The sequence below is a fragment of the Artibeus jamaicensis genome, unplaced genomic scaffold, assembly GCF_021234435.1.
Source record: "Artibeus jamaicensis isolate MK-2021 breed Jamaican fruit bat unplaced genomic scaffold, CSHL_Jam_final contig_387, whole genome shotgun sequence".
Lineage (NCBI taxonomy): Eukaryota > Metazoa > Chordata > Mammalia > Chiroptera > Phyllostomidae > Artibeus > Artibeus jamaicensis.
In genome coordinates, this window is record NW_026521812.1 from 6,866,824 (window position 1) to 6,892,270 (window position 25,447).

Here is a 25,447-nt window from a genome sequence, read left to right on the forward strand (position 1 = left end):
TTACGCGATGGTAGAGATGCATCTCCTTTTGATACTGGAGGGTGTTTTGAAACTTGGCATTGGCTTTTCTGTGAAAGAAGCAGACATTACAGCGTCATTTTTATTCAGATATTTTTAACCAGACACAAGAGGTAAAGCCTTTCTTGTGACCTGCAATTGCAGTTTTGCAGCAGGTTCGTTGGTTTCTGCTAGGGTTAATTTTAACTATAGCACAAGAGGAAGGGGTTAAGAAATGCCCTTACTCATGTTTCATGAAGTAGCAGAAATGATCAGATGGAAACAGGAATTGGGAAGGGAAAACAGGCCCTGCAGTAACTCGTTGTTTCCCAGCCAAGACGCCTTGTACTTAAATTGATGACAGGAGTCCACAGCCTGACAGTTTAATCAGATCAGAATTTCTCCTGGGTGGTGGCAACAAGTAATCCCCCGACCATAAACCCTTAAACTGTAGCTACTCAAGCTGGAATGGCCCCGGGTTGAAACAATACTGAGTCACAGCTCTTCTCATTGGAGAGTCCGGCAGCCCTTCAGTGCAGAAGGCCCCTCCCCTCCCGTGTGAATCGCTGGCCCTGGGAGGAGGAGCTGGCCGATGCTAATGAACGGAGTTGCCGGGCGAGCCAGGAACTTCACTCCCCTTCTCAGACTCAGGATCACAGAAATTATGCCCCTTCTTTCACCATGAGCTGGCTCTCCAATTCCCAGGGAGTGGTGCTAACTGCCTACCACCACAGTGGCAAGGACCGGGCTGTGGCGGGGAGCCATGGCCAGGAAGGGGAGGAAGCCACCTCGAGGTAAGCCCTGGCATTTGAAAGCCAGAGAACAAAACAAAAACCTCTTACCTGCTCCAGGAAAAAAAAGTGACGGGAAGTTGATGCGGGGAGAAAGGAATGACTCCGCGTGTGTAACCTAACCTCTGCAGCAGCAGAAGTGCTTAGCGGGGCATTTATTTACTTTGCATCTCGTCTAGTCCAAGTCTGAAATAGCGCATGCAATTACTAGTAAAGATAGAGGGGGAAAGACTGGGGCTATGCCTGTCAGACTTGTTGCTTAGCAGGTGCATTTCAAATGCTGAAAGATCAAATGGCTATATTTGAAACACTTCCTACAGTGGAATTCTTGAATGGGCTCGAGGCTCAGCGCGCAACTGTTAGTTGGGAAAGTGTGCCAACACCAGGGGGCGGAGGAGAGGGGGCCGGCGGGTGGTGGGGGGGGGGGAGGCGGTGTTCGCTGTACAAGCTGTTGTTAGAGGCTGGTGTTTCCCCCGTGCCCTTGCTGAAAGCACACTTCTTAGGCAAAAAGCCCAAGCCACTGGCCTGTGTTAGTATGTTTTATATTCTTTCCTGTTTGTGAATTTTGGTGTGTGCGGGGTGGGGGGTGCATTTTTTGGTCAGGAGATAGTACTCAGGCCAGAAAAATGTGGTTAATATTAAATCACTTTGTAGGTGAAGAGGGCAAATGTGCTACAGACCACTGAGGGGCAGAGTACCCTTCCCTCTACCTGGGTACTTAGTTCCACTTTCCAAGGACTTTTTTTTTCTTTTTTTCCTAGTGACCTTCTCATGAGACAGACTAATGTTTTCACCTCAGTCTGAGATATAAATGGTAAATATTGGCCTAAACGCCTGCAAAAACCGAATGCTAACCTAATTGTGTAGGGCACTAAATTAGTTGTCAGTAAGTGTGTTTCCTCCCTGGCTTTTCATGTGATAATAAAACCTTTGTTCTTGTGTAACTGACTTATGCTTATGCCTTAAGTTAAAATAATGCCTTCTTTCATTTGTTTTAAAACCCCACATATGGGGGAGGGGAGTACAAATCAGAAGAACGGCTGTAGTGCTCTGCCTTAGACACCCAGGCTGGTCTCTTCAGGTGGCAACTACAGTGTGCATTCCACTAGGAGTCAGTTCATTTCTAAAGATAAAGGAGGATTGCCTCCTGGTGTGGTTACATTTTATTTTCTGCTATTTTGAGTATTTTCTGTGAGCAGTCATCTATTTTTCTGCAGAAGACCAGCCCCATAACTTTCATAGCTTGGAGTCCACACGACAGTCAAAATTGCCAGAACTGGGCAAGCTAAGCATATTCTCCTGTGACTTCAGTCTGGGTGGCTTGAGGAGCTGAGCCGAATCTTGGGTCTTTATTGTGAGAGTGAAAAGAACCTTAGGGACAGTGAGTCCAGGCTTCTTATGTTCACCTTGAGGGCTTGCCACCCCCAGGAAGGTGTTAGGTTGTTGCAAGGTCTGTGGTTCTAGGCCTTTGCCTGGGGCTGCATGTCTTGTTCTGGAGACTTCATCCTGTGTTTGTACTTTTGCAGCCTGTTGTGGGTGGCCTATACTTGTGTGGGTTGAGAGAACAGAAGAGAGGAACGGATCGTTCTCCACCTATGCTAGAGCTGAGTCCAGAGGTACTCAGGTGGCAGATTGGGCAGCTGCTCCCACAGGGAGCGATCCTTGCAAAGCGGTAGCACTAGGTCTGAGCCCACGTGCCTCCTCTGCTGGCTGCCATATGGCTTGTCCGTATTGACCCCAAAACCTCACTACCAAAGTTGAGTCCTAGGGCTGGAGAAGATGGGAGTTCTGGTTTGAGGGCTGGGAGGAAAGGCGAGGAGGAGGAGGAAGAGGAGCCAGTCCACATTAGCTGTTAAGTTAGCTTTTGCCCGTGATAAGCTTTTGTGTTACTTTGGGAGGTTCCCTGTTTAGCCTGGAAGGATAGAGATACTGAAGTGGGAGGGTCAGAGTGATTTGAGGGTGGGATGGGTCAGAATTTGACCTGCCAAAGATGGTGGTGGAGGAGGGAGGGTGGAGGAGGAGGGAGCGCACAAGGCTTGGGCTGGCTGAGTTGGTCAACTAGTAGGAAGCTGCTCAGAGGCACAGGGTTGATAGTTGCTGCCAATTTGAAAAAGCTCCTGAAAGGGCAAAACCAAACCAGAACAAATAAAACTTTAAAAAGTGTTTATTGATTTTAGAGAGAGAAGGCAGCGTGTGGGAGAGAGAGAAACATCAGTGTGTTGCTCCACTGATTTATGCAGTCAGTTCTTATGTGTGCCCTGACCAGGATCAAACCCTAAACTTTGGTGTATCAGTACGATGCTCTGACCAGCTGAGCTACCCCACTAGGGGGCAAACAAAAGTCGGAGAGAAAAAGTTAGATTCTGTCTATCCTCCCCCATCCCCACCTAGTTCAAAGTTGTTTGAGGGACCATGGAAATCTAACTTGGCTTATTGCAAGACTTTTGTTTCTTCAAAATGATATGCACTCTGATGAATTTTTTAATCAAACATTTAGTTTAATAAGATGAACTCATGTATATACCGTTTAAAAGTGTAAAGGGCTATGTATATGATTAAGAATATTTATAGAAAGTTTTTGATTTTAGACTTGCCTAAAAAAAGTCCTATTTTATTTGGTCTTTAGGGAAGCTGAGAGAGTAGGGAATTAATCTCTTTATAAGTTATCAGTTAGTCTAAAATTCCCTTCATTCCATTATCCCTCCTCATCAGGAAGCATTCATTAGATGCTAGATAAAGGAATTTCTCCTACTCTTAATTAGAGGTTCTCAAATATTTATAGAATCCATTTTCAATTTTTTTGTTGTATTTTCTCAAAACATTAAGATTTAAAGAAATATGCTAACATTAGTTGTTCCGACTGGCTTGTACACAGTCAGATGTTTGCAAAGGAAACCACTTTATGAGTAGCTATATTTATAAGACTTTGTTTATTTGTTAATTTTCAAGCAAATTTCTTAATATTTGCTTTTGCAAAGCTGTTTTTCCAATAATACTGTATTTTGTCTATTTTTACTGTTCTCCCTTGACTTTTCTCTCATTTTAAGGAAAAGTATTTTGTTTGATTTGTATCCTTTTTGCTGATATTTTGGTAAATACTAATGTAAAAGAGATTTTCCTTCTTAGAGGACCTTTTAGCTGGAGTTGATATATGAGGTATTTTTCATGTCTCTTACAAATAAACGGATGACATTCATCGTGTAGGGTCTTGTTTTGCTGACCCCCTTTGCCACTGGTGTTGGATAAGCAGAACTAAGAGTCTCTGTGTCACGGCGGCGTACACCCTAAAACTCTGAGCCCTGGGGCCAGTCGGCCTGGGTTCACATCCCGGCTCTGCCACTCATTGGCGCTGTGGTCATGGAGGAGTTACTTAACTCTCTGTTTGTAAATTGAACTTCATAATAGCTCTCACTTCATTGGGAGAGTTCAGTGGGATGATCCATGTAGCCCACAAAAGTGTGCTTGGCTCATAGCTAGCTCCTACTTTCCTTAACACTAGGTAAACTACAGGAAAGAAATTACTGAGCCTTCCAGCATATAAATATTATGTTGCATTTTCATCAATATTTTGTTATGTGTTAAGAAACATGGGTGTGATCCATGTACTTAACTAAAAATGGTTTAACTGAAAATTAATCATAATGTAAAAACTCAGGCCTTTGAAGTGTGAAAGACCTTGGAAATGTCCTTTTGAGCTAGAGAAAAATAATCAATCTGAACTAGTGGTAGCCACTTACAGCAAGCCTGCCTTGGGGCATTGGTGAGCCGCACTGAGGCCTGTGAACCTACTTTTATGGCAAGATGAAATGTGGGCGGATCCTCTTTTGGCCACTGGGCTTGTTACTGTCTCCACACTCCTCTCCTCCTTTAAGAACTCAACTCTACTGCTTGATGTGCCAAATGGAAGATGCTTGCCATCTTCATATGCTTAGCTTAGTCCTAGACTGTTTCAAATCTTTCAAGGTATGGAACCTGTTTCTGGGTTCTATACACTTACTTAGTAAGCATAATCATTTGGCCACTCGTCATTCCACATAATTACTGAGTTCTTACCGTGTGTCATTTCTCTAGGAACTGGGGCTACCAGGAAGACAAACACCAGCATGGGGGAGATGGGGCCTGGAGTGGAAAATGAAGACCTGATGAGCCTTGGAGATACAGATGGGGATAAGAGTTAGGGAAGAGCTCCCAAGGCAGACAGGGGTAGGGAGTATAGAAGCCGTAGGCCTGGTGTTAGCCCAGCAGCAACACACAAGAACCCAGAAGAGACAAGAGCCCTGTTCCAGTGGTGGGAGTAGGGGAGGGTAAGGAGGAGAAAACAAGTGGGCCGAGTAGATCTGACAGCTTTGTAGGCGCTTGAGAATTGGATTGTTGCTCTGAGTGTGATGGGGAGCCAGTGAGCGGGGAGGGTTTTGAACCTGGGGGAAGCAGCATATTTTGGTTGTAAAAGGTCTTTTTGGCTGTTTTGTTGAATGTAGACTGTAGTAGAAGGGACACTACTCAGGAGGGTAAGGTGATGGTGCCTTGGGCCTAGATTTCAGTCGTTTAAGGTAGTGGAGGTGGTTAGCAGTGAAATATTTTGAAGGTAGAGCCTGTAGGATTTCCTGACAGTTGTGGTGTATGAGCCAATGAGACTAGTTAAAGATTGTTGCAAGGTTTGGTCTATACAACTCTAGCGATTTAGATGCTGGAGACTCCCAAAGTGACAGGGGGTGGACTGGGTAAGATCCGAAGCTCAGTTTTAGACCTGCAACTCAGGAGCATTTTGAGAGTAGCTTTAAGGAAGAGGCATTGTCTTTCCTGATGAGGTCAACATTTTTACATAAATTCATAGCACTAAAAAAGAAAACCCGTGTACTTTCCTTCTAAATTTGTGTATTATCTGAAATTATGTATATTTTTGGTGAAGGAAGGGATGGTGAAGAGTTGTTATAATGCAATTATGTAAAAAGTGAAGTACCACGGTTTTTCATTTTGTTAACCTTACCATTTAAGGGATGTTTTCTCATTCTAATTTTGTAGGATTTGGTGACCAAATGCATTTTTAACCTGTCTATATGGATAACTATTCTCTAAATCAATCTAGTCCTCTACTTCATGACATAAAAGTACTTTTATAAAAACTTATTTTTTATCATGTCTTTTAGAAGCCTTATCTATCACTTCCTCTTGAATTGTAAAAAGACACACCCAGTATTCCAAATGGGCAGGTCTTACTTTTATTTAGAGTTATGTTATTTGACTTTTAACTGCTATCATCTGTGAGGCTTGTGATTTTTGTGGGCCTGTTTAAAGTTTTCTTCATAAAACTTATGTTGTCATTACCCCTTTCATACGTAAGGGTTTACAAATCTCAAGACACCCCTCCCCACAAGAAAACAGCTAAAAACTTTCCTTGTTTTCCGTGGCACACTTCTTCCACTGTCCGCCTGCGTGGTACGCCCATGTCTCTCTTCTCTAAGTGGGGCTTGTGCTTATTTAAAGGTTTAGTTTGTTCTTTTTATGTTTTAAGTTCTTAGTATTTGTCGTGCTTTTAAGAATACTGCAGCAAAATGAACTCATAAAAATGGATGCTTTCATGATGCATAGGACTGCTACTGGATTGAATGGCAGTTAGACTTAAATAGTTTTTAATCATTGGACAAGCAAAATGAATTATTTTTTCTCTTATTTTAAATTCCCTGTTAGTATAAACATGAGTACCATTCACATGTTGGAAAAAAAACCCAGCGCTGGCTAGGTAGCTCCGTTGGTTAGGACATCAACTTGATATGCCAAGGCTGCAGGTTTGATCTCTAGTCGGGGTACACAGACGAATCAATCAATGAGTGCATGGGTGGGTGGAACAACAAATGGATGTCTGTCTGTCTGTCTTTCTCTCTCACAAGTCAATGGATAATTTTTTTAAAAAGCCCTGGCTGGTGTGGCTCAGCGAATGGAGCGCTGGCCTGTGAACCAAAGGGTCGCCGCCGGTTGGGTTCCCAGTCTAAGGCACACGCCTGAGTTGCAGGCCAGGCCAGGAAGGGGGTGTGTGTGAGACAACCACACATTGATGTTTCTTTCCCTCTTTCTCCGTCCCTTCCCCTCTTTTTAAAAATAAATAAATAAAATCTTTTTTAAAAAACATTAAAAAAAGAAGAAAGAAAGAAAAAGAAACCAGTATCCTAGAGGCCAAGGCTACCCTTCTCTGAAGTGGAAGTTCCCTGCACTCCATGTTCATGGTCAGAAGTCTGAGAGGTCCCACTCCCTTTGGTTGCCTTCTCTCTCCCGCATCTTGATTTAGTCACCTGAGGGTCCCGAGAATCCTCCCTGCTGGTCATTCTGGAGGTGTCACTGTGAGAGAGCTCAGAACTGCAGAAACTTGAGGCATCCAGGTGTTTTCATGGGTGGTATTGGTTTTGGGGTGGGGGTTGGGAGAGGTTAACAACATGATCTGCGTGCTGTGCTTGGAGATGTCAGTACTCTTCTGAATTCTCTCTCTTTTGGGCGATATCTGTCCTGGTCCAGACCTTTCATTTTATACAAGTACTCTGAGATAGAATGGTTTGCTGTGAAAGTTTTAGTTGGTATTGATATTTAATGAATTTATTTTTTTGATAAGAGGAGATAGAGAATACAAGTTGTCTTATTTGAAGAGCGTGGGGGAGTGGATTGGGGCAGAAGGGGCAGAAGGGATGGTATCTAGATAACTCTGAAGTTCTTGGAACTTCCATCTGCGATTGTTGCTGTAACCTCTGAGCTGGCCAAGTTAATCCCCCACCTTTTTTTTTTTTTAAGAAGTAAACAGAAACCATAGAGACCAGTGTGACCAGTTTCTACATCTGGAGTCTTCCTCATTCTCAGGTTCACTGAGTATCTGACCTTCTGTGCTGAGAGTGTGAAACATCTTCTCCTTTACACATGCTATTTGGTAGTTGCTTTTTGGCAGCAAAAACACTTAAATGTCTTTAGGGAAAGTGAGGTTTCTGGCATCTGGGCTGTTGGGAAAGGAAACATCACCTGTCTTATTTCCTCAGTGACTGGTCACTGGCAGTGTTTGCTCTCTTTGAGACTCTTTCTTTTCTGTCCAGTGGCCTTATGATCTCACCATTCTGAGCCTGAGCATGGCTCTTCGTGGGGCCCAGCCTCATGGCCCTCTCTTATCTTACATCTGTAACAAGAGGACCCTTCTTGCTGTTTTCTAACTTCAAATTTTTGAAGGGGGGTCAGATTTTCCCAGGGAATCTTTTTGAGCTGCCCCAGGCAGCCTATTATATGACTATTTGGGGTCTTTCTTTTTTTCATTTGGGGTCTTTTTACAGAAGCAGAGTCTGTGAGTAGGGCAGATTCCTATAGAAGGGATGTAGCATCTTTGCCAAGCTGTTTAGGATGTCGTACCTTTAAATGTGTTCTTACCTGTGAAGTGACCATGACAAAGCTCTATCTAACTTACAAAGTTAATTACAAAGATAAAACATGTAGCTTTGGAGACTTTTAAAAAAGTACATGATAGAAGTATTTTTATAAATCCTTTTCAGTACAATATCTAAATTTTCCCTAGCATTTCACTGAGCCAGAGTAATCATGCTAATACAAGTTCAAATGAATGAATGAATGAATGAATGTGAGAGGGAGTGGGGTGTAGTGATCACACACACACACTTTGGGGACAGACTGTCCAGGTCGGAGTCCTGGATGGGTTGTTTAATGTCATGGGGCCTCTGTTTATTTTTCTGCTGCAAACTGGGAATAACAATATATTACTCGAGGGTTTATGAGTCTTGAATGAGTTAATATAGGTAATGTACTTAGAAAAGCACTTTGATATAAAGCCCCACAACTTGCTATGATGATTCAGGGCAGTCAAAAGATAGTTACCTGGTTTTGAATTGATTTGGAAGTACCATTAGAAAGCATTTTTGAGATTGATTTGTGAATGGTTGGGAAGAGGTTTGCTTTAATACACATGGAGTATAACTTCTCAATTTTAAAAATAACATTTGTGAAATGAGTTATAAAAATATCTCAGAATATATTTATTTCAATAACTACTAAGAATACCAAAATTGTATCTTAAAAAAGGGCTTTAAAATATTGAATGTTAGGCTCAGGTGATTATTTTGAATAGCTTTTTATAGTCTAGTTTGAGCGGATGTAAATTTTCAAATCATTTGTTACTCTTAATAAGATAGAATATAATGTCATAAAGAGCAAGAAAAAATTACTTGCCCATGTTCCTCAAAGAGCAAATTGACTTTAGGTTATTTGAATTCTTGCAGGTAGTAGTAATCACTATAGCTGAAATAAAGTATTCGAGGAAAGGGTAGTTTTTTTCACTTTTGTTCCCTTTAAAATGTATTTATGTACTTTATGAACAGCTCTTGATCTCATAACCAAAAGGGATGTTTCAGGGAACAGAGCTAAGCTGGGGGTATGCTATTCCTGGCAGGGATAGGGATGTGTTCCCCCACCCCATTCCCATTTAGTGCACAAGATTTGAAAATTTTACTGCTGATTTTTCTCTTCATCTATACCATACGAAATAAACTAACTGTAAATGCCTACTGTGCACTGGACCCTGGGCTAGGAAACTATTTGCTTAGTCAGTTCTTCTCAAACCCCTCCCTACCCCTGTACTTGAAGCTGCTATGAACTTGCCGCTCCTGCTTACAATGGCTCACCAGAGCGGCCTGTTTGCTCCCACCTCTAAGACACTGGGGACTTTTCAAAGGTGGAAGCAATGAGATTCCTTCCTAGAGGAAGGAATGAGATGGTGAACTGGAGGGAAGAGAGAGGCATATGCCAATTAGGACTGCAGAAATCATCTTCCATGGGGGGAAATAGCATAAATGATATTTAAATTTGTGGAGCTGTAACTTCTCTAATGGTGACATTTTATGGATCAAAATATTTCTTTTTACTAGCCAGAAAATTCCAAATGCCATTCATCTGTGGCATTGCTGCATGGGAAAATGTCTTTTGACTTCCCAATAACGTGTTAGAAATAAATGTTTCAAACCCAAATAAAATCTTTAACTAAGTTGGAGATTACTGTTCAATGTTTCTTTGTTGCCTTTCAGGACCTTTGTGAACTGAGGAGTAAAATGTATTTTTTTTCCCTGCCTTTAGTTTTATCTTTCCATAGTACAATGTGTTTCCTAAGATATAGGTAAGCTCTGCAAACCCCAATAAATATGTCTTCCCCATCTTCTAAGCATGTGTCTGTCTTCCACAGGGATTATGGAAGTGTCATTTATTTTGGAAGATTTAAGAAGGTGAAAATTGCCCTGGTTGGTGTGAATCAGTGGGTTGAGCACCGACCTGTGAATCAAAGGGTCCCTGGTTCCATTCCCAGTCAGGTCACACGCCTGGGTTGTGGGCCAGTTCCCCAGCAGGGGGCGCATGAGAGGCAACCACACATTGATGTTTCTCTCCCTCTCTTTCTCCCTCTAAATAAATAAATAAAATCTTTAAAAAGAAAATCTTTAAAAAAAGAAAGTAGAAATTGACCTATATTCTTGTGATCCTAGCTGTATCATATTAGAACTATACAATGTAATTAATTTCATAAATTGGAAAATACATGGCTTAACATCTTGTTGCTGTCAGTCTGAAACTATTTAGAAAAATATTGTGATTCACACTGAACCACAAGAATGTCAGCGTTTGGGTGGCTTGGCTGTAGGAATCTGGTGCCTGTCTGAACGCCGATGTCTGCCATGTCCTCTTTCTATTTGCTGGCAAATGGCAGGGATTGTATATTGTTGGTGAGCAACATACAATTAACATCTTACCTAGAAAGAGAGCTGGGTAGGTTAGACAGACATGAAGGATGTGTAAATATGGAATTTCTTAATTTTTAAAGTATTTAAAAATATATGTATTTTAACTAAACAGCAGTGAAGGGCTGTGCTGTGTGTAAATGATAAGACTAGAATGAAATAAATGTAAGAACTCCCGCTCTGAAGAGCTTCCCATACAATTCAAACGGATTCTGAAACAGCCTTTTCAGTATCATATTTAGGAAGTCATGGCGAGCTTCTGTTTTTTAAGGTATAAAGCTTCAGAAGGATTTGTTGAGTACTTGAGATCTGGTTTGGGTAAGGAAAAATATTTGGCAGCTTCAGGTTGAAAGAAACTTTGGCTATTTATAGGTGGTCTAGAAACATGTAACTTGACCAACTTATTCTATAATTAATGTTTTTACTAGAGTTACTAAGTGTGTGTCTGTTTATTTCTCTCTAGTCCAAACAATGAAGTCAAAGAGATGACCCATCATCTGATAGAAGTTATTTGGATCAAAGTAGAAGTAAATTTGTTTATAGTTTTAAAACTAAATCATTGATTGTTAGTTTTTATTTCTTATTGTATTTAAAATGCAGGTATACATGCTTTAGAATTTCCAGATAGAAATTCTTTTGAATTGTAGCATTTTTACATTATTCTGTGTTATAATATAATTGCACAGTATCATCTCACTGGATATATTCAGGTAATTATATGTGCGTATTAATCCTTTGTTCTGGTTTCTGAGAGAAAGGTTTATATGCTAAAGGACAGAGGCCTGGTAGGTTATGTAATAAGTGAGTGAAGTGGATGATTGAAAAATCCAAGCCTCATAATAATGGGTTTTGGTAGAAAATATTAGGTAGATTTTTCAAAGTGCTAAGTAAACACCACCCCCCAAATTCAGTCTGCAGGTGAGACCTGGCCAGGGCACCACGTGTTTGCAGAGACTTATCCTGCCAGTCAAGGGGGCAGTTTTGGTTACCTGGTGTGTGACATACCACCCCAAAACTTAGTGGCTTAAAATATTTTATTTCTTGATTCTGGAGGGTTATAATAAAATTCTTTCTTGGGGTCCATCCAGCAAGATGGGCTGAGGCCTGGGTCATCGAGGCTTCTTACGTCCAGGTTTGTTTGAATCATCTCTTTCTCCTTGTGCACCCTGTACCTATGACTACCTTGGGCTTCTGCATAGCAGGGTGGTGTCGGAGCAGCAGAGTTCCTGCACTCTTGCTGGCTTACCCCACAGTGAACACCTACAAGGTTCAGGTGGAACCTGCCAGGCTCTCAGGGCCTAGCTTCAGAAGTTACTCATGCTACATGGCGGTGTGGTATTGGCAAATTAATCATCGGTCAGCTCAGATTCAAGAGCACGGAGTAAGTAGTAGGCCTCACCTCTCAGGGAGGGAATGGTTCGCACAAAGGGGAGCCGTAGTCGGTGACAACTGCTCAGTGGTCACTGCAGTCTCCCTGTGCAGCTGTCCCTGTCTGCCTTTCCTGGGCTTCGTGTCTCCTTCTGCAATGCAGAAACCTCCGTTCCTTGGAGCTTGACCTCAAAATTCTCCACTAGTGATAAGGCACATTTTGTGTGCATTTATCCCTTTACCTTGTTTGTTAAGGGTTTTTTTGGAGTGTTTTTTCTATTCATCAAGAACATAAATGCCTTAAGCATTTTTCTTTATCCTAGTGTTTCTTTAGTCTAGGGATTATATAGATTTAGAATCCTATATTTAAGAGTTGGTATTTGATATTTTGGAAGTGTTGAGTTTTTGTTGTTTGCAGTTTAATATGGGACTTTTTTTCTTTACACCAAAAGCTAATGCTTGATTCTTAAAAATATTTTTCAAACAAGAATGCACATTTGAACTGGAAAAGAATAGAGTCCCGAGAAACGAAATACTCCTTGCAAAGAACATGTTCCTTTTATTTGATAGCAGCAAAGTTACCAAAGGCCCTCATTTTGTTTATATCCATCTGGTGATATTTACATTACAGGGCTATTGGACACAAATGTAGCATTTTGGATCACATAATATTTTTGAGATCATATAGTACATATGGGAGACATCCCAGAGGCTATATAAAAACTAATTACTGGTATTTGAGTTACTTAGTTTCCCCACTCCAGGTAGAAGTTACATTTAGCAGTTGACCAATAACTGTTGTCACTGAGGCTTCATACCTAAGTGGCATCGCTGTAGGTTTCCTTTGTTCCGTGGTTACAAACTTGTGCTTTACTATAACTACTACTAAACTCTATTTGCTTCTTGCCACACTTCCTTCAAAGCACGGAGGGAGATACATGGCTAGGACAACCTCGAAACTCTGGGGTATAGGGCAAGTGTTTTTCCCTTAAAGAAGGGAAATTTTTAAAAACAGCACCTTAAGATTAGAACATGTTTACATTTCTTTAAAAGTAGACTATATCTCCAGGTTAGGGTTGCCACTGTTTTTGTGAGAGCCTACTGCATCGATTTGAACTATTTATTTATAGAAAGGATTGTAATGTTTTATCAGATGGCTTCATTAGTAAGATTTTGGTGTCATTTAGAGAACTACATTTTCACTAACTTTTCCATTCCTATACTATAGATTGATGATCATATCATCTCCACTTTGCGGGCAGAGGAACTAAGCAACACTGGACTCCCCCCACCTTGCCCTGGGGTAACTTGCATCAGATGCAATTTTATGAAAGCTCTCAAATGAGGGATTTTATTCTTATTCATAACTGCAGACATTTACAAAGCCACAACAACCGAGTACACCTTAAAAATAAGTTATATAAAGGAGTGATATTCACAGCATAAAATAGTTCAGGGAGAGGCAGGAGCAACTTCTGATAATTAAAATGTAAACGTGAAAAAATAGACAGAATAAAAGTCCCTACTTATTCTACTTCAGAGGTCACGTGATTACTATTTTACAGTGTTCTGTGGGTCAGTGTATGCATGTGTATATGTCTATGTAATGTGCACATACACAATCCATTCTCTGTCTCACACATACATACGCAGATAAGTATTCGCAGCTTATTTTAGGGCAATTCTAATACGCTGCTGTGTACAGTTGTTAGAATCATGTTTGGGCCTGCTTTCTTCACAAAACTGGGGAGAGAACAGGAAATAAAGAGATTCATTTGGTATAACTGGATTCATTTGTTTAACTGTACACTCTGATGAATAATTTTCTTCCCTGGTAGTTCTGTGAAGGGCTGACTCACTGTGGTTTTCATGAGTCTTGGTGATAGATTGCACACTCATTGTCATGCTTGGGAAGTACTTGGAAATACTGCCCATATATCTTCTGAGCCTAAAGAGCCATTCATGTGATGTGACTCAATTTCTCCCATCCACCCTTGGGTCCCTCTGAATCAGGGCCCATTTGAAAATTAGGCCTGTTAGATCCAGGAGGTACAGCATTAATTGAAGGATTCCTGTTGTCTCCAGAGTTGGCATGATGGGTGTTCCTGGTGGCCCTCTACCTCCCGGAAGACCTACATAAGTCCCAGGGGGTGCTGAGGTGTATGGTATTGCATTGGCATTTGTTGGGTTTGGAGTGGGTCTACCACCACCTGGACCCTGTTCATTCCAGGCATTCCAGAGCCACCTAAAGCATTCAGTGGGGTTATTCTCATTGCGCCTCCATCGTTCTGAGGTCCTAAGGGCACCATTTCTCTGGGAGGAGTCATTCCCCACACTGGTCCACCCATGTTTGGTTGTCCTCGTTGTTGAGTTGGGTCCGCTGTACTTGGAAGTAATTGCTGACTTTCTGGGACACCTCCAAGCGCCTGGTTAGGTATCCTCAGTGGGGGCTTTGGACCTCCAGGGTACCAAGGTGACAAAAAAGGTTGAAAGGACCCTGGTGGTACAGAACCTCACTGGCATGCCACCTCTTGCTAGGAATGTCCTAGCACTGGCCTGGAAGCTGCTTCGGGACCGTAATCATGGAAGGCTTTTGCTCCACTTGAATGTTCACATGTTTCCTGTCTCTCTAGAACCGCATAGTAGAGACCCCAAAATACATTCTGCCCAGAATGCAAGAATCCTGGTGGTTCCTCCCTCCCCACCACGTGATGTTTTCTTTCCCCCTCATCTTATCACTGGTAAAGATGTTTGGGCTGATTCCTGAGCTTCTCCATGGGGCAGATATTCATATACACAGATCGGTACCTTCTCCCTGGTGTGGCTGTTGGATGGGGCGGTGCTGCGGTTACGCTCGCCTTTGCCGTGGGTGCCTGTGCCGAGAGCAGCGCCCACTGTTGACTGCTGCAGGGCATGTGTTTGAACTGCACGGGCCCACGTGTGTGCAGATTTTTCTTCAGTAAATATACTGGAAAAATTTTCGGAGATTTGTAACAATTTGAAGAAACTCAAACATGAACCTTACGATTTCCTTAAAAATTTCTTTAGCTTACTTTAATGTAAGAATACTGTATATAACCCATGTAACAGAAAATATGCAGGAATCAGCTGTTTATGTTATAGGTAAGACTTTAGCTCCCTAGTAGGCTATTAGCAGTTAAGTTTTGGGGGAGTTAAATGTTACAAGTGGATTTTTGACTGTGTAGGGTGGGGTCAGTCCCCCTGTCCCCTGCCCCATTGTTCAAGGGTCAACTGTCTTCCCTCTTGAGCTTAGTTTGAAGCCTGAAGCTGGAACACAGTCTAAGCTTGGCATCCATAAAACAAAAGGCCCATTTTAACAGTTTTTTATACATTTCAGAAGAAACTAAGACTTTGTTAATCTGCTCAATGGAAAATTTCTTTAAAAAATAATCCAAATTGTTAGATCTTTCTTTCCCAAATTGTATGTGGAACACTGTTACTAGGTGTTCTATTAAAAAAAAGGGTTTTGTGGTCTAATATTTTGGTGTAAGCAAAGTTTACTGCAGGACTTCTTGAAGCATATCTTAGCATGTATTGTGGATTCTTAAACCATTTTGTAGCAAGAAGCATATTCCTAAGAGCTTTTTTTTTTGAACACTTGTTACGGATGTTGCAGAGAACGCAGTTTGTGAAATCCCCAAATCTTGCTTTCTCTGTACACTTGGAAGCATCGCACACTTTGGAATCAGTCTCGTATTTTAGTAGTTGTTGACGTTAAATCGCCCTTCTCGGTCTGGTCACTGAGTACATCACCAAGGGTGGCACACACCCTGCAGGGGCTCCCTTTGGTGGACTTGTTTCCACCAGAAGAATATTTCTTACTTCTTAATACCCAGGCTTCACAGCACATAAGTCTTTCAATACAACAACTTGTAGCTTATTTTTTTGAAAGGAACATTTATATATATGCCTGCAAACCCAAAATGACACTTTAAACACAAATGTGGGAGATATATCTGGAGTTACAACTTAGGATGATATGAACACCTCGACAACGTGCTCCGTGTCAGCCCGGAGGACGCCCGTCACGTCACTGCCCAAAAACAGCCCCTAATCTTACTAGTTGTTTGATCTTCAGCATGATAGTTTGCTGATTGTGTTGGAGTTTTGCTGTGTTATGTTTCAGAAACTGGTTGAAGGTTCTGTACACACATGTGATATATTACGTTTTCCTTCTCAAAGATTAGGACAACCTCAGTGGTGGGTTTTGTGGGTTTGTTTTTTTTATTTGGCATGTGGGTTTTAGGTAGGGGTTACTGCCACTAAGTTACAAAAGCTGCATGAACTCATTTAAGCATCATAGCACCCCAAGTGGGTGGCAACGTTGTCCCCCATTTATGAGGGAAGAAACGGAGGCGTGGAAGGGTGCAGTAACTCGCTCAGGGTCCTACGGCCAGAAAGGGGCGTGCCTGGGACTTGGGCCTGGGCAATCTGTCGTGGGGGCCGTTCAGAGAAATTGTTTCCAGCTTTCGTAAGCTGAACACGGTTTCTAGAAGTATAGACAAAGCAAGTTAAACCAAGACAGAGCGCTGGATTGGCAGGTAGCTCGTATTCATTTTTATCATAAAAACCCTGCTCTCTTTGGTGTCGGGGGAAGCTTGTTCTGATTTGGATTCTAAGCAGGCTACTGGTAGTAAAGAAGGCACTTGGGGAGAACACCTTAACTACTTTCAGGCGCCCAGACACCATTTACTGCAACGAGGTAATAAGTAGTTTTACTAAATTCTGCCATTTAGTAAATAATTTTGTGTGACCCTGAGGAGTCTTCTGGCATTTTGCAGTGAGCTATTCATGTAACTGGGGCAAATTAGATCATAGAAGAAAAGAAAAACAAATATTTATTGAGTACTGTCTGTGTTCAAGTGTTTAAAATAGAATTTGTTTAATCCTTGTAAGGTGAGAATTATTATCCTTGTCTTAAAGAGGAGAAAGCTTGTGTACATGGAGTCGCTGGCCTTGGACCACACACAGCTTGCCTGTAGATCAGTTCTGCTTGGAACCCTGGTTGTTTGCGTTCTACCGAGGGGCGTAGAATGAGTGTGGTTTTTCAGATTTTCTCCCTTCAGAGCACGCATGTCTGAATGAGAGTGGGCCTCAGTGAGTGGGAAGAATGTCTTCGGTGGAAGGTCCCCATCTGGTTCTTTCCAAGTTGAAGTCTGGGCTATGGCGTGAACAGCGGCAACTGATGGGTCAGTAGAGGTACCTGCAGATAGAATGGAAGAGAAAGCCCCAGGCAGGGGCCTCTCCTCTCTATCCGTTGGCATTTATAAACTGGAAACTGCCTTCAAATGCACTAAAAATCTCCCAGGACCAGTACGGCACAGTAACAGGTATGTCTTTATTACGTCTACCACCATTGCCACCAGTGTCATTGCCATTCGATGGTTGTGTTTTTCTACACAACCATCTGAATAATCAGATTGAACCCTTGAAACAGGACAGTAAGACAGCAGTGGGGCTGCGTTGTGTGCAGGTCCTTCCCTAGCAATTGCAATGGTCTCAGCAGCCTTTCTGTTCTGTGAGAACTTTCCACTGAAGTCCAAATGCACAATTAATTCCCTTTCACTGGAAAAGTGTGGGAATGTGACAGGAGCGAATGAACAGCTCCTTTCCACTTAATAGAGTCGTTCAAATACTTCAGAGGCCACAAAGACATTAAAGGCTTAGCCTGCCACGGACCCAAAAGTATCAAAATAAAATGGCCTATTTGCTGTTTCAAAAGTGCTTTTCATGAAATTACAGAAGGTATTTAAGAAGGTGAGTGAGGGCAGGCTGGCTGGAGAGCATATACTGGTAACCATCTTTTGGCCATGGCTATTTTTCACAGCAAATAAATTTTCTTAGTTTATAACTATGATCCAGGGGATCAACTCACCACAGCTGTTCCTGGAGCTTCCCCACTTTTAGGCAAAATAATTCGGAACTTGTCAGAAAGCCAAAGGCTAGGGGATTGCCTTTTTCTTCGTCCTAAACCTGGACCTGTTTTATAAATAGTTGATTCCCAGGCCAAGGTGTCCCTGCATGACATGTGCCCATGAATGTCCTGCTGCCACAAATTGCTAATCTTAGCAGAAACAGAACTCTGCGTCCACACCAAGCTCTCCTGCTCTCCTAGGAACGCCGCCCCTGTACTGCTTTACCAGGTGGAGTCCTTGGGGCGAGTCTGCATGCTTTCCTAGTTGTTCTTCAAGATTCCGGGTGTTTTTAAGCCTCTTGACAATATATCCTTATGGAACATTGACATTATATCCATTATATCTGCACCTGGGCAAATGGTTTGCATGGAGTGATCTTCCAGAGCTGCCCAGTCTGTGGATGCAGTACAGGTAACACAGGGAAGGGGAAGGAAACACAGACCCTGTGCAATGGGAGCCCAGACATGATGGGACAGCCTTGAAAGGGGCCCTTTCAGGCCCCTGAACACCTTGGATAACCTGTCTTGTTAGGGAGAAAAAAGGAAGGAAGCATGCATTTTGTAAAAAGTAAAACACTTTATAAAGTAAAAACAAAGTCTTCATAAAAGCCTAGGCTGCATCGTTCCCTCTTGTCTTGGGCCAGTGGTCCTAGGGGTCTCAGTCTAGGGAAGTAGGGGGTCCCTGGGCTTTAGGGTGAAGAATGGAAACAGGGACAGAGCACTAGAAAAGGAGAGCAGTCATGGAAGTACGGGACAGCTGCTTTTCTAACCTTGCAGAGATGCTGGCAGGGTCAGCACGAGGGCAGCCCCTGGTGGCTGCAAGAGGAGGCTGTACCTGAGACACAGGTGGCCACAGAGGTGACCTGAAGGAGCCAGCCTCCAAGGACTCTAGAAGTGGACTAACCAGGGAGGCATATGAACATCGGGCCAGTGGGCATAGCAGTTACCAGAGCTCTTGGCTGCAGGGAGGCATTGTGGAGACCTGAAAACAGACTGTGGCTGGGAGCAGGTTCCTGTAGTGACGCAGGTGGGGTATCCGCTAGAGACCTTTCGTTTGTTGCCATTGCTGGGTAATTCACATGCTCTCAAATATGCTTCATGGGCAGGTGGCCACAGAAACACCTGTGCAGGTGTACCTTCTTTTATTTTTTAATTGACAATACTGAAATTAAAAATATTTATTATAGAAATTTGTTCTGAGAAACTTCGTGCCTGTAAGTTTTAAAGCTTGGAGAGAACCAGTCTTCAAATTTCCACCTGAAATTTTCATAATTCAAGCGTACTGAAGAAATGATCGACAGAGTGAATTTCATTAGGGATTTGTTTGGTTCCTCATGAATCTTCTAAATTGTGACATGTTGTTAAGCTCATGAAATCATAGTACAAAATGTTTTCCTTCTCTTTTGAGAGGAATATTAAATGCTACAAATCTATAGAATGCTGCACTATTGATATGCGTGAATACTTTCAAACTGAATACATCATTTAATGTTTTATTTGCATTACCTCTTGGGTAAAAAGTAAACAAGGACAATATTAATTATTTGTGTGAAAATAAACCTTATCTATAGATGCTAAAATTGCACCTGTGAGTGACAGAGCCAATCCACTGTTTCTTTATATCCTGAATTATCATCATGTTTATTATGTTTGGAACATGAATCTTTTACATTTGGAGAATTTATATGTTATGTGTAGTGACAGATGACTTGAGACTAGTGTAAAAATCTATCACTTTTGCTTAAGACATATCAGATATTTAAGAGTTTTTCATTTTCAGTATAGCATTTGTAGGAATATATGTGATAAGCATATCTTTACTTCAGCAGTGATTTTATTCATTTTAATGGCATGTACCGCTTTATGCCCTGTACATACATGAAGATAATATTATTTCTTTGTGAATGACTTCATGTACTGCTAATTCCCATATGAAGCATTTCACATGTGTATACATTTCAGTTTTCCAGGGCAGGGAATTTGTGTTGATTTTGTGATGAATAAAATGTTATAAATGGACTTGGTGGGCAAAGAAATCCCATGTTTTCTTGTTATTAGCATTAGCGTCATAATGTAATCCTATATAATTATCTTAAAAATAGACATTAACTAATCCCCCTTTTAGAATTAAGTGACAAGTTGATTTAAATGGCCGTACTCCTTGGTAGTTTCAGAATTCGGAATGAAAATTCGAACGCTGGGCTGCCAGGAGCGAGGCGGGTACGTGAAGAATTGTTTTTCCAGGGATGCTGTTGTCTCCGGTCCCCACGAGAAGTAAATAACTGTGTAATTTTTCTGAATAATGCAAAAAAGAGGACTAGAAAGATGTCTATATGTATGTCTTTTGCCTTCACACTTACCATGGCTTCTGAAACTATGCCAAAATGACATCTTAATGCAAAAAAAACAAACCAAAAATATAATCAACCAACCAACTAAACAAAACATGTAAATGGGTTATCATCCCTGTCTGTTTCATTGAGGTCCTTTGGTGAAATTTTTAAATGTAAGAACATTAGCTGTTCTTTTCCTTCCTGGGGGAAGCTCCATCTTTATTTGAGAGAATCCTTGCCTTTCTTTGGTCAGTTTTCTTCTAGTTGTTGGCTTTCAGGATACAGAGTGATAAGTTTGTTCCCAAGCTGCTGACCAAGCCTCAGAGGCCTGTCTGCGGAATGATCATTAGTGCTAGCCACTGTTTATTCCTCTCGAAATTTAAGATCAGCCCCCTTGGTTCAGCTTGTTTGTTAAATTCCAGGTAAAGAAAAGTAAACAGCACATACATTTTTTTGGATGGTAGAAAAATTACCTAGAACCTGCCTCTTCTTAGCCTTGTGACATTGAGATTCTCAAGGAAGTAGAAAATAGAGCATTTCATATTAGACAGTAGTTAGATGCTATGTGTTAGAATCAGTCCTATAGAATCTCCAAAAGATGGAAGTATTGTCACTGGAAGGAGCTACATTTGTTTCACTACCCAGTATAGCTGTCAATGATGAGACATCTGTTCTGAAAAGTGTGCTGTGGCACCTCCTTGGAGTTTGTTCAGCAGGTGCTTTGTGTTCTGCCCTCTGCTAGGAATATTGTGCTAGTCAGAGATCAGCTCCTAGAAAACCCCTAGAAGGGGTTTTCTAATTTCTACTTCAGAGGATGAGCTGTGTCACATATCTGATGCAGGACAGGAAGTTACACCCGCTGCAGTGGAGGTTAAAAAGAGTCAACAACCTTGCTGTAGGCATTTGCAGAAGAAGGACATCTCATGTTTTTGACTAAGAGGATCAGAGAAAGTTTCATCTTGTTGGAGTGGTTTGCGTAAAATTTGATTTTGGGGTAGGAAAGTAAATGCATTGAGGAGAGGGAGGTTCAGATGGGAGTTGATTCTATAAAGATTCTAATTGGCTAGAGGACAGGATGCTTGAGAGAGGAAGAAGGGAAGGATGGAGAGGGAGGTTGAGGTCAATTTGTGGCGAGCTTTAAAGGTCAATGTTGATGGAAACATTGGGATTTTTTCAGTCAGTCTGCTTGTGGCCTGCCCACTTTTCAGAATGCCTGACTCCTCTATCACGGACCTTTGGACTGAATGATATAATGTAAGAGGTACAGTGTGATGGCATTGTGGTGAAAAGAAGGAAATCTGGATTGTAAAATAGCATAGGACTGTGTCTTGGGCCCATCACTTACTAGTTATGTGCCCTTGGGCAAGATGGCAGACCTTTCTGTGCCTCAGTAGCAGGATGAAGGTTAGAGGAGGTAAAAAGTCACTGTAAAGCACACAGGCCCCTTGCAAATAGCAACCAAAAAATGCTTGCTCCCTAGTGAACTTCTGTGCTATCTGAGACGGTCTCTCCCATCTGTTCTCTTATGAGTATAACTCCCAAGACATCTGTGAAGCAATCTAGAGACAGACAAAGTGTGAACAGAGATAGGGAGATGGTTGACACAGGTAGGGTACCAGAAAGGATGGTTTTTTGTATGAAATGTCAGTAGCTGCTTATAAGTTCCTTTCCTGTAGTAAACAACAAAGAGGCCCCTCTGCTCTCCCCATGCTCAGGAAAGAGAGTGAAAGGAGTGTCCGCGGGCCGGGCTACTTTGGTTCCTTGAGCCTGAGCTGTGGTGTCTCGATGAGTCCTGGTCGGTGCCTGCGGAGAGGAAAGAGGTTACGTCTAAGGCAGGTGGAAAACACTTTCATAACTCCGTGGAGCCGAGGCTTCAGCCACAGGCTCTGGAGAGTCTGAGGTCAGGAGACCCTCAGACCCTGTGCATTTCCACGGTTGATATTTATAGTTTACCATTTACAGTTGCTTGGAAGGTTGGAAATTGGTAGTTGACAGTTTCATGAATTAGAGCTGCAAGTCCTGAGGATGTGGTATATAGAAACTGGGCTGACGATGGCTAGCAAGTGAGCATAATGCCTGCTCAGCATTTGTAGCCATTTGACATTGTAAAGCGATGAAAGTGTGTATTTATAAAGAATGGTGTTTAGGAATCATTCAGTGACAGTTGACAAGGTGACTGCCCTGATTTCTGAAAGAAATGTGAATCTGGAGGAAACCAGAGTCTGTATAAATACTTCTGTAGTTGCAATTCTGAAGATTCTGGAAATTCTCAGCCCATATTTTGCTAGAATATCCAAGTGGTTGACTCTTTTAGTATCCTATTGAAGAGGCTGACTTTGGAAGAAATCAACTACCTGTGAGGAGCCAAGGGAATTCTGTGCAAGCCTCTGGCATTTGTCAGTTTACCTAGCAAGGAACCTGTGGCTTAGCATCTTATTGGTTGAGTGCTAGGCTAGAAACTACTCTCATTGGTCAGATTTGGCAGTGGAGTGGGTTGGCTTTCTAGTGCTCTAAGATAATTACATGTAGAGTGCTCAGGGAGCCTCCAGTGAGTGAATATAATATAATATAATATAATATAATATAATATAATATAATATACACACACATATATATAATTTTACTTTTGTACAAAATTTTCTTTTATAGTGAGTCAACTTGCATTTGATTTTAAAGTTGTTACCAACATACCGGATTGTTGAGTAAAGAAGCTTCCTTGGTTTCCCAGGGGAGGGTTCAAGTAAGGGAGAGCGATATTTTTGAGGAACTCTAGTATCAACCATATTAATTTTTGTATGTACTTCAGAGATGGGCAGAATAAGAGAAAGTAAGAAGGGAAGAAAGCCACTTTGTATTTTTGAATATGGCAAAACTGTATCAAATGACCACCACTGTGATGCCCACAGTTTATGGTTGTTTTTAAATATCATTTTTGACAGTGCTAGGCTTTTCAACATCTCGCTTTATGATGAAAAATACACAGCAATAGCTAATCTTTACACAGTGCGCTGTATTTTCCTATATACTTTAGAATAGCAGTTTGTGGATATTGATTCCTACATTCTTCACCATACTAAGAAGGTAGACATACTTATTTTCTCTGTTTTACATTTGAGGCAACCAAGGCACAGAGGTTAAGAAACTTGCCCAAATGACATGCTAGGAAATTGGTAGAAAAGGGTTGGTGACCCTGGCAGTCTGGTTTCTAGAGTCTGTTTTCTTAATGACTTTACTATGTCTCCTGTCCACAGCCTGAGCTGGAGGTAGAGGTAATGGCCATTCTCTGCTTTAGTGACTATTTACTATGAGAGTACCCATTCCTCTTTATGACCATAAAGTACCTTATTTAATACTAGAAAATGCTAGTGCTGATATCACCTATGATTCTGAAAGAGCTTTTTACAGATCTTGGTGAGAAGTTCCTTGTGATACTGACCTGTAACAGTGTCAGGCTTTAGGTTAAATAACTCATTTATTGGGCTGATGTTTCTTGGCTTTTATGAGTAACTTTGGCTGAGGTGTGACAATATGTGTGCTTCTGACACATTTCATATGTGAAAGTCACCAGATGGCTGGCCACAGCGACCCACGTGACGTCCATGGGTACACTAGTGGTGTGATTGCCCCCGGTGGGCTGAAAGTTCCAGAATAGAACTTAAAAGTAGGAGGGCACATTTTATGTGTGTCCATGAAACTCAAAAACACACAACATTCTAACATGCAGTTAGAAAATGTAAAAAATTCTCCCAACAAAGTTTTACTTTCTTCTTTTCATGATTATTTATTTTTCCCATTAGAGAAATTTTGAAAAAAATAAATAACAGAGCAAATAAGGAAATAAAGGTCACTACTGAAGAGCTAGCCACTACTGTGTTTTACTTTCCCTCAGTATATTTATCCCTGTTCACACATTCCTACATGTGCTCTCTCAAAGCAGCTGTCTGTGTTAATGTGCTGTTATTCTCCCGGTTATATTTGAACCGAGGTGTAGCATGCAGGATGCATTTTTGCTGGAGAAACCACAGAAATGTAACTATTTATTATGTTTCCTAGCTATCTCACATATCATTTCCTCCCTTACTTCCTCCCTGTCACTGGCGGTCCCGCTGCCAGCCTGCCTGTTCCCCACTCGTGATGTCTGACTCATCGCTGACACTCAGTCCTCAGGCCTGCTGCAGGGGCCTGTTACTGAGCTTGGCAACTTTCCGCTCCCCACAGTTCCTCAGATCTGCACTTTATTCTTCAGCGGTGGCAACCCTGACCTGCGTTTCACTGCCTCATGCTGGCAGTGTCCGTTTCTTGGCCGATGGCCTCTTCTGTTTTTCCAGCCACTCTTAAAAAGGACTTTTCTTAAAAGTGTTTTTCTCAGCATTGCATTCTCAGCAAAACTTCCCATGGTGACACCTCTGTATTACTTTCCAGTTATCCCAGCATCACGCTGGGATTCTTCATGGTGTCCCCCCTTCATCTCATGGGCTTCCACGCAAGACAAAGACACACCTTGGTTCTTTGTTACCGCATTGTTGAAGGGAAATTGGGCTGGCCCTCGTAAAGAGTGTGGAAAAAGAAAAATCTTTGCCATCTCTATTCTCCATTACATTTTTGACCCTTCAGGGTTTCTCTTTCCTCCTATTTGTTACTTAGTATTCTTCTTGCTCTATAATTCACACTTTTAACCAAATATGAAAGGATCTGATAGTGGTGGTTTATACTTGAATGAATGTGATCACATATTCTTTTTTTGTAATTGAAGGTCTTTAATTAAATAAAGCTAGTGCAATTTGATATAGTTTTTTTTTTAACCTTTTGGCAAATAAAAAGTTTCCAGCTCTGAGTTGATTTCCTCTACCCCAAATTTAAAAAAAAAACAAACTTTTTCTGGCATATGTAAGTCTGAGAACAACTGTTTTTAATCATAGCAGTTAAAAAGGAAAAGCAAAGCAAAAGGGGAAGAGATAGAATAGAACAGTTTATAGGGAGAGTAATATTATTAAGCTATGTCCTTTGACAAAAATGCATTATTATATTTTTCTTTTATAAAAACGCATTATGTATGTGATTAAAAAATCTTTTTTTGAGGAGGGGAAGGGTGGGGAGAAAATGCATACGACTGTAATTGAACAACAATAAAATACTTTAAATAAATAAAAATATATTTTGTGTGTGCAGTCCCTTGTTTCTGCACAGCCACGTGCATGCATTTATTGTATCCATCCTAACAGATAAACCATAAAAGCTCCGAACATCTTATTTTCTTGATTT

At 41.5% G+C, this 25,447-nt stretch overlaps 1 protein-coding gene and 1 pseudogene across 3 annotated transcripts in view; one reads left to right on the top strand and one right to left on the bottom strand.

Moving 5' to 3' along the window:
• Positions 1–579: 579 nt before the first annotated feature.
• The window catches only part of ARHGAP18 (Rho GTPase activating protein 18), a 120,347-nt gene continuing 95,479 nt past the window's right edge, over positions 580–25,447 (top strand). The window contains exons 1-2 of one of the 3 annotated variants that reach the window (XM_037147896.2): positions 720–791; positions 11,013–11,076. Coding sequence is in view for 2 of the 3 variants with exons in the window: in XM_037147894.2 (XP_037003789.2) it covers positions 679–791 (113 nt within the window). In the remaining variant the exon portion in view is untranslated. Of the gene's footprint in view, positions 792–11,012; positions 11,077–25,447 lie in introns of all 3 variants that reach the window. The other 2 variants (XM_037147894.2, XM_037147895.2) reach the window with 2 other exon arrangements.
• LOC119051222 (single-stranded DNA-binding protein 2-like) lies at positions 13,586–24,332 on the bottom strand (annotated as a pseudogene).